Source organism: Triticum aestivum, chromosome 2A, assembly GCF_018294505.1.
Source record: "Triticum aestivum cultivar Chinese Spring chromosome 2A, IWGSC CS RefSeq v2.1, whole genome shotgun sequence".
Taxonomy (NCBI): domain Eukaryota; kingdom Viridiplantae; phylum Streptophyta; class Magnoliopsida; order Poales; family Poaceae; genus Triticum; species Triticum aestivum.
The window spans coordinates 642788611-642797754 of NC_057797.1; the positions used below are offsets into that span (position 1 = coordinate 642788611).

General features: G+C 47.0%; 2 protein-coding genes across 3 annotated transcripts in view; both read right to left on the minus strand.

Moving 5' to 3' along the window:
* The window catches only part of LOC123191804 (serine/arginine repetitive matrix protein 1), a 1675-nt gene extending 1036 nt beyond the window's left edge, over positions 1 to 639 (minus strand). Inside the window, exon 1 of the mRNA XM_044604398.1 lies at positions 433 to 639. Coding sequence (XP_044460333.1) covers positions 433 to 639 — 207 coding nt within the window. The remainder of the gene's footprint in view (positions 1 to 432) is intronic.
* Positions 640 to 4066: 3427 nt separating this feature from the next.
* Positions 4067 to 8562, minus strand: LOC123189952 (nucleolin). 2 transcript variants are annotated; one of them, XM_044602481.1, is made up of 13 exons: positions 8343 to 8562; positions 7980 to 8257; positions 7301 to 7833; positions 7095 to 7184; positions 6775 to 7014; positions 6346 to 6567; positions 5924 to 6224; positions 5516 to 5838; positions 5318 to 5427; positions 5111 to 5205; positions 4948 to 5024; positions 4603 to 4696; positions 4067 to 4385 (listed from the first exon to the last, which is right to left on the minus strand). In XM_044602481.1, the coding sequence occupies exons 2-12, from the start codon at positions 8218 to 8220 to the stop codon at positions 4604 to 4606; spliced, it is 2325 nt and encodes a 774-aa protein (XP_044458416.1). In that variant the 5' UTR covers positions 8221 to 8257; positions 8343 to 8562; the 3' UTR covers positions 4067 to 4385; position 4603. The 2 variants fall into 2 exon arrangements, with proteins under 2 accessions (XP_044458416.1, XP_044458417.1); XM_044602482.1 differs by having other exon boundaries at positions 4067 to 4415.
* Positions 8563 to 9144: the final 582 nt, after the last annotated feature.

Consider the following 9144-nt stretch of genomic DNA (forward strand, 5'->3'; position numbering starts at 1 on the left):
ACGCGCCGGGCCGCGTGGGCGGGGGGAGAAGGCGGGGCCATGGCGTCGATGGCGAGGCGGGGGTGGGGGGTGGAGGCGGAGGCGGAGGGGCGGGGGGTTATAACGGAGGCGGAGTCATGTTTAGGCGGCTACGAGGGGTGGCGGTGGGCGGCGGGCGGCGGGCGGTGGGCGGCAGCGGCCGCGGCGGCGGCGCCTACCGCGGCTTGTGGGGTTGACGCCTTGACCATCGGAGGCTGGCGCCCTCCCCTCCCCCCTCCCCCGTGGCCGTCCGATGCCGCTGGCCGAGCGGATCGGAGGGCTGGAAGGAAAAGCTGGGTGCTCGAGGAAATTAATAATAAGGGAAAAGAAATCGTTATTATATTGGGGGAGAGGAGTGCGGGCGTGAAGGTGGCGTGTCGCTGGCCGCGCGCGGCGGCATTGCGGTGCGGTGACCTGGTACGGGGAAGGTGGCGTGCGGGTGCGGCAAGGTGGCGCGCGGCGCGGCTGCCGCGGCGTGCGTGACTGACTGACGTGACACCGCGGCGTGATGGCCGAGGAGGCGCCGACGTGCCGCCTGGTGGCTGACGGGGCCGGGCGAGGGAAGATGCGCACCGCATGCCCCCCGCGTGTGATGGATGCGACGAGGCCGGGCGGCGGCATCGCGCGGCCGGTCCGGCGTGGACGCGAGCGGGATGGAGACGTTTGAGAGTGCGCGGTGCCCCGGCCGGAGGGGTGGTTCACGCCTGTGCTGGCCCGGGTCCGGAGGGAGCGCGCGTGGGGTGGGTTTGGCGGGGCCGGACGGCGTGGTAGTGGCGTGCCTCGCGCGGCAGCCGGCAAGGACGGAGCGGCTCCCTACGCGCGTGTTTCCGGGACCGGACTGGTACGGTGCGAGACGTGCGGTTGGTGGCGCGTGCAACCGGCATTGGCTTGGCTCCGCCTCCGCGTTTGGTCGACGTGCCTGCCCGGTGCCCGCGCCTACAGGATCCAGGCGTGCAGCCACCGTGCATCTGGCAAAAGGTGGGTTTTTTTTTTTTGCGGGTAGAAGACTTGTATTACTCAAAATCCAAAAATACTGAAGGTTCAGAACCAAACCAAGTCATAATCCTACCTTCAGATCTAGCAAAGGTAACCTTATTCTGAGCACGACTAGCAAAAGTAATACAAGATCTACAAAGACTCAAAAGGTACTGAATCTCTCTTACGATGGCTGAGTATAAGGATCTATCCACTTCTTGCGACTGAATCATCTTCGCGGCAACCATAGAATCCAATTCCACCAGAATTGGTAGCTCAGTGCGTTGGATCGCCAAAGATATCCCTTCTATACACACACAAAGCTCAGGTGGGGTTAACGAGAAACGGAGAGCGGCGCGGTGGAGTTTTGCGGCACCACTCAAAAGCCCAGATCATCTTTGTTTACATTTTTAACACACGAAAATGGCTGTGACCACCAATCGTCAACGGGAGCACGTTGGCGTAACGCAGCAGCCGTTGAAGTCAGCTAAGTTAAGTTCGACAACGTAGCCAACCTCTGTGCCGAGAATTCAGACTTGTAGCTCGCACAGCAAGCGCAAGTGATCACGGAATAGGTAAGCATCAATCACAATACCGACCACATACAAATTACCTTTTTTCAGGGCAACATATAAATTACATGTGCGTTCACTTCCGTTCCGCCCGACCGTTTGACAACAGACTCAATTAGAGTTCAAATAAAAGGGCTCAATTCATACCGGCGAGGTGGCACCACCGCAACAGCATGTCAGCCAAGAACAGAACAGAACTGAAACATCTTTGATGCATGCGAAACCATCCACACAAGTATCGATACTTTTTTGAAACATTTCATGCTCATCGTATTGCTTACAGTGCTAAAAATATAGGAGTAGAAAACAATCCACGTGGATACAGGGTGGTCAAAAAAAGTTTATATGATACAAGAAGCCTGTGCAACAGTTGCACCACTACTACATCTACCCACGCTCTCTGGAGAAGAGACTGATAGAAGTAGCAGTGCTTGGAACAATTTTTTGATCAAACTCAGGCAACACAGGAAATACAACATATTTTAAGTTATATTAGTGCAAGATTCAACTGAAATGCAATATCAGCAGCAGGACTCGGGTTAATAGTAAATATGCATGATACACAAGATAGTTAAAGCATTGTAAGTTAAACGCAAGCTTAGAATAATTGCCCCTTTGTAACCGAAATTCAAAATTAGTGTGAGCATATAGTAGTCAAATATACATGAAGATTGTAGTAACATAACTCATTACTCAAATGGTAAAAAACATAAGGGCGAGCATATACAGTTCATCTTCATGAACGCAGGTTATCAATGTTTCTACTAATAAAAACAATTTGGACCTAACTGCATGGTTCAGTAGACTCAATTGCATAGCCCGTAATGCAAAAACTCAGACTGAGCTTTTATACTTGCAATTTGAAGAAAAAATGTTTCTTCCACATGCAATACTTGTAAATTAATAGCCACCTTTCCCCCTGATCTACCTTTGTCCTAAAAGTCAAGCAGCCTTCTTTTCATCATATAAGCATTAAATCAACCAGCCGGTGCTGATTCCATCACACTTTCAATCCACATCTCCAGATTCACTTCCACCCTCTCATTTTGCTGAATTGTGTAAACTTTCCTTGCACTATTGATCTAATGCCATCTAAAAGATCCGATAACATCTTGTTCATTTCCATCAAGAACTCCCTACTCCAACAAATATTAAACACTAGATGACAGCCAACAAAGCGCTCTGTTAAAACCACTGCTTTGTTTCTGAAGACTGCCATCTCAATGATGCATCAGAAGAGGCCACATATCAAGCCCCTTTGCAAGAGTAGCCAAACCAAGAATGCATTACTTTGATCTCCAGTCAACCAATCAAGCAATTCCCTCGTTGTTACAGCGCATAGAAGGATGGTATTAATACAGTTTGGTCAGCCTTATTGCTGCTCTATGTAGCCTCTATAATTTGTATTTTCAACATCTCTTTCACCTACCTATTTCTTCGAGTTAGCTCATGAAATCAGCAACTCACAAAAGACGGACATCAATAGTGGTTGTTGTTTATAAACTTGTAGATGCAGAACCTCTAACTGGTCTCAAACATCATTGGTTTACAAATAGACGATGCAAGGAAGGAAGGGGAGCCTTGGCGCAGTGGTAAAGCTGCTGCCTTGTGACCATGAGGTCACGGGTTCAAGTCCTGGAAACAGCCTCTTACAGAAATGTAGGGAAAGGCTGCGTACTATAGACCCAAAGTGGTCGGACCCTTCCCCGACCCTGCGCAAGCGGGAGCTACATGCACCGGGCTGCCCTTTAAGGAAGGAAATTCAATATCAGAATTTCGGTTCTTCTAAAACCATACGCCCCAACCCCCACACCCAATAATCAATGCAACGAGGGCCAAAAGGTAACATACATAACCTATATTATGCAATGAGGGCCTAAACGTGTCATATATAACCTATATTAAGTCACAGTGCACTAAAAACTATACTAAAGGAATTAGCACAACTCAGAAAGACCAGATTCATGCCTCCAGCAAAGTTCTTCAAAACTTGCAACCATCCAACAGAGATTTGGCTCAAAGATGTATGATCCATGCTCCATGCAGAAGTTCAAAGATATTTCATAAACCATGGCGCTCGGTGATGATAATGCTTGTTAAATTATCTGGTGCCATGTACTCTATGCTGCTAATTGACAGCATTGCAAGGCCATCCAGTCATGTAGCTGTGAGTTCTGTTATCTTAAAATTGTGGGGAGGCCAAAGAAATTGCTTGGTGAAAGAACTACTTGAGCCATATAAAAGGTTTCTCCCAGAACCTGGCAACCAACAAATCCAATTTTATCTGCAGTGCAGTTTAACAAATAACTAGTCCAAATTTTCAACCTGATCTTTCAGTCTCAGGTAGCAAAGTTCAATCCACTAGGGAACAGATGCAGCATGGTCTGAACCAAAGGTTTCAGAAGTAACAGCCTTACATGAAGCGCTCACTTCAAAGGCTTCATTTGTAAGTCTGATCTTCTGCTGGGTCATCAACGGTGGAGTCTCCAAAACACCTTGTGTTGCAGGAAGGAAACGACCTCAAAGATTACTTATTGAAATACTCCATATCTCTCAATGTTATAGAAACACTGGAAGTAAACATGTCAACACACCATGGCTGGCTAGTTCACAACTCTTGACCAACTAAAGCAAAGCCTTACATTAAATAAACATGCCGGAACATCCACAAGACTACTGCTTCAACCAACTCGATGTTCCTGGCTCCTTCAGACATGCCTTATTGATTGTCCACACTTGCCACTTGTCCAGATCCATAGGCCTTAAGTTAAGTAGCTCCATACAATCCATGGCCTACACCAACCTCCTATGGTGCCACATCTGTTCCACAAAGACGGTCGGATGCCAAATCTGTATCATTAAAATAATTCATGGTTGATCACGGAGGGTGTTCCGTGTTTGATACAAGGGCAAACATTTGCCATCTCCTAAGTGAGCAACTAGCGCAATGATGGGGATGATGGCGACAGATGGTGAACAAAATTCATGTGCAATGCAATTAAACTGAAGGAAAACTGAAACTGATTAGAGCTTTCACCTTAGTAGTACGAACTGGAACCACTGCCGCCAAAGTAGCCACTGCTGCCCGTGTTACGACCTGAGTAATGCGATGAATATGAACTCCCGCCAACCTGACCAAACAGTAACATGTTGATTGTCAATTTCCATGAAACAAGGTTGCTTGACACAAATAATTATACATTATGGAAGTGCATTTTATGTTGAATCTAGCAGTATCAATTTGGTGTTGTTGATGCTGGTAGTTTTTCCTTCACAGATGGTCAAGCTTAAAAATATTTCACTAGCACTGGACCTATATTTGACTTGGAGAGAGCAATAGGTAGTAAATCCATTAGACATATAATACTTCAAGAAGACTAACATCAGATCCACGAGGGATGTAGTCTGCACTGTAATTTGAAGAGTAATTTCCACCAGCATCTCCAGTGCTCGCAGAACCTACAGATGAGATGCATTAAAAATGTTATAAGCATTGGATCAAGAAAGGCATCATGACAAATAGCATAGGCTTCAAGAGTATATACCTCCATAACTCAAGCCATGGCGGCTGCTGCTATACACGGGGTCATGACCAGCAACAGATCTGCTGCTACTGTATCCCACATGTGACCGCCCAAGCCTTCAAGGATGGGTATTTGTAAGAACATGAGATTAAAATCAAATACCAAGACGTTCTCTAAAACAAACAAATACCAAGCAAAAGGACTGCATGTTACTAAATATACACCAACCTCTCAGTATAAGCATCTGCATACCGAGCACTGCTACCATCAACATCATAATCTAAGCGTGCCTTGGGCTGACGAACGCTAATGTCGTGATACCGAGGAGGCACGTCATCCTTGAATCATTAACAATAGTCAGGTTCATTTGAGGAATAAACTGCAAGTGCATGAAAAAAATGCAACAACAAATTAAACTACCCTCACCATCTCAACATATGAGCGTTTTGAACCAGATATTGTATCATAATCACGTCCACGGCTCTCCCTATAGGTTGGCAAAGGTCGGTCAATCTTCTCTACATAGCCGTCATCAGCATATGCTCTCCTCTCAGAAAAACAGGGAGCGCTGCGAGGAGCTAGGTCTGAATAGGCCGATTCACGGGGCGAATAGTCATCCCTGTAAGTGTGGCGCCTATCCACTGGAACTCTTGCACCGTAGTCAGCAAAGGTAGCTCTGCTCCTTGGCGGAAGAGGTTCATCACGCCTTCCATATTCCCTCCTTGGACTTCTCTTTGGGTAAACAGGAGCTGTACACAGATGAAGTTTGAGAAATTTGATGCGGCGGCTACAGTTGAATGTTCTACAAAAAGAATGGGTACCATCTATACGCACCTGGGGGCCTTCTATCATAGGATCTCTCTGGAGGAGGCAAACGCCTAACTCTATCTGGTATTGACATAACAGGGCGTCTATCTCTAATATCTATTGGCCTCTTCAGTGGAGGCCTCCTGATGGGAGGTAAGCGAGTATCAGGTCGTACAAGACGTGGCAGAGGCCGGCGTGGAGGAGGCCGAGTGTATGGGAAACGGCCACCTCGAGGAGCACTTTGCCCAATCCTGAAATTTCCTCTTAATCCATGCTTCATTCTAGGAGGTCTCTGTACTGGCCTTGACAATCTGGCTCTCACTTTTGCCTGAATCACAAAATAATAATCATTAGAAATTATTGCGTGATAATTTTATCTATCATACAGTGGGCTGAGTAGATGGGAAAATCAGCTAAGAAGGTACAGCAAACTCAGTTGGAAAACAAACCTTGCTATCACCTTCGCCAATCTCAGAACTAGTTATCCCATCAACACATGCAACAGCATTATCATGCGTATCAAAAGTAACAAACCCAAAATCTTTTCTTTTGGCCGCAGGCATGTTTCGGGCAAGTTCAACTTTCTCGATAGCTCCATACTTTTTAAGGTACTTCTTAACACGATCTTCTTCCCATGAGGGGGGAAGACCATCAAGAAATACAGTTCTGACCTGAACCACAGAACCAAAATGAGGATTCAGTAACTTTAAACATATTATTGTCATACCAATATTAAACATGACAACAGAAATTAGAAACTAGCTGCTGCCAGAGTGTATGACCAAACAGTATCAAAATACTTATACTATCATGCCCACTTAAAAGGGGAGGGGGAAAAACAGAGACACTTAAAACTACTGCAGAAAACAAGTGCTGACCTGTGCCATCATTTCATCATCGACTTCAGGATAGGAATCGGCAAAGGAAACCTTTGCAGTGCGATCAACTCCAAAGACTACATCCCTCTTCTGCAACCGCCTGAAAGCATCCATAGCTTCAGGGCGAGTAGAAAACTCAAGTAAAGCATACCCACGATTCATCCCTGGGTTATTGCTATCCTCAACCAATATTAAATCGTCAAAATTCTCGACCTCATAGATCTTCAGTTTCTCCTTCAGCTGTAAATTCCAAAACAAATTATTTCTTACACCGAGATGCAGGAAAAAGGCATCAAAGAAAAAGAGTTTGAGTGCCATACATGTTCTTTTGTCCATGTCTTGCAGATATTGCCAACAAAAAGTGTATCGTTGTCACGACTAGGAGCAACACCGCATTGCTTACCTCGCACCTACAGAATTTCAGAAACAGTTATGTACTTGCAACAAAATATACTATAAACATATGTAATATTTTTCTTTTTGTTTAGGAATGTATTAAACAAATGTAATCAGTTATAAGGCCAACCATCGGATTTTTCAGATCTGAGACAGCACGCTTTGCTTGCTCCACAGTCTCATATCGCAGGAAGGCAAAGCCTTTATTCTTCTTCGTAACTGGGTTCATCATCAAACGAACTTCGGTGATCTCGCCGACTTCACTGAAAACTTTCCTCAGGTCACTTTCTGTTGCATCTTTATCTAGCCCACCAACAAAAACTTCAAACTCCTTCCTCTTGCGATGTGCTTTCACCATTTCATGATGGTCTTCGTCCTCCACGTCCACATCGTGGTCTTCATCTGCATTTTCATATTCCTCACCCTCACCATCATCCCCACCATTATCCAGTTCCTCCTCATCCACCATCTCAGTCTCCTCTTCGACTACATCTTCAGTGTACTCCAACCCTTCATCACCGTCCTCGTATTGCTCCTCATACTGCTCCAAATCCTTCTCGTCGTAGTCGACGGCAGGCTCCTCCTCATATTCTGGCTCATCCTCGAACTCCAGCCGTTCACCTTTGTCCTCCTCTTCATATGTTTCTTTTGCAGCTCCATCATCTAAAAATTACATAGAGGTCAAATCCTCACACATTTACACGAAAAGACAAGAGGTCTCCCAAGTAAGGAAAAACGGCACGGCGTAGCACAGATCTATACGCGAAAAAAGTCTAACTATGCGCGAAACAGAGGAGCAAACGTGATACCTTCAGCGTGGCTTGCGCCGTTTTCAGCAGCATCCGCCTTGGCCTTCACCTCAGCGGCCGGCTGCTGCGGTGGCGGCGACGACTTCTGCTCCTCGACCTTAGGGGGAGCCTCCTCCGCGGCCTTGACCACCTCGACGGGCGCCTCCTCCGCGACCGGCTGGGGCTTCGCCGGTCTGGCCTTCGTCGCCGACCCCTTCCTCGCCGCCGCGGCGCCGCCCCTCTTAACCGACTTGGGCGGCATCTCTCTCAGGCCGCCACACCAGAACCAAGAGCACCGGCTGCAAACCACCAGAAGAGCAGACGGAATTAGCGGAAGCGGGCGTCGAATCGGCGGGCCGGAGACCACGGGCGAGCGGTGCGTACCTCGTGCCCTCGCGGAAGATCGAGTTTGCGGGGACCGAAACCCTAGCGACGGAGACGAAAGCGCTGCGCTTTCGTTAGGTTTGCGGCGAGACAAGACGGACGGTGCGTGGCCTCAGCCTGGCGTTGCCTTTGCCGTTGCCTAGGTAGGTATCGTTCGTTGGTTAGCCTCCCCGCTCCCGGGTCGAGTCGTATTCTCCGCAATCTGGAGACGCTCCTGGAGTTGTTGGGTGTAATTACGGATTAACCACCGGGGCCTCGCGTGCTCCCGTTGACCGCTTCCGACGCAATAACGGGGCCTCGCGTCCTTTTATTTGCGACGTTATACTTGTTTTTCTTTTTTTTCGAAAACTGCGACGTCAGGCTAGCCAAGTAGCCATAGTGGGACTAAGAGGATGAGATTGTTGCCAGCCCACCCGAGTTCGTGTCTCGGCACGGACGGCGGTGCTCACGGAGTTTCTCCTATAAAGAAAAGCCAACGAGGGTTAGCCCTTGGGTTTGTCTCTTTTTTTTTATAGTGGGACTAAGACTACCCACAGTGGGAGTAATATAGGTAGTAACATCACACATATCTAGATAAAACAGATGATGTGGCAAGCAATAAATGAAGAAATGGAGGAAAGTGGTAACATAGCTAGTTACTAGTAGTACTCCATCTGGTCCTTTTTAGTTTGCATATAAGATTTGATTGAAGTCAAGCCTCGTAAAATTTGACCAACTTTATAGAAAAAAGTACCAACATTCATAATCTGAAATCAATATCAATAGATGTGTCATGACTTAAAGTTTCATATTATATAACTTT

Bases quoted from the DNA above. Each gene is read 5' to 3' on its own strand.
- LOC123189952 (XM_044602481.1), bottom strand. From the start codon at position 8,220: ATGCCGCCCAAGTCGGTTAAGAGGGGCGGCGCCGCGGCGGCGAGGAAG. The intron at 6,568-6,774 runs GTCAGCACTTGT...TCTGTGGTTCAG, and splicing joins ATGATGAAATGATGGCACAG to GTCAGAACTGTATTTCTTGA. The intron at 5,839-5,923 runs GTGCGTATAGAT...ATCTGTGTACAG, and splicing joins CTATGATAGAAGGCCCCCAG to CTCCTGTTTACCCAAAGAGA.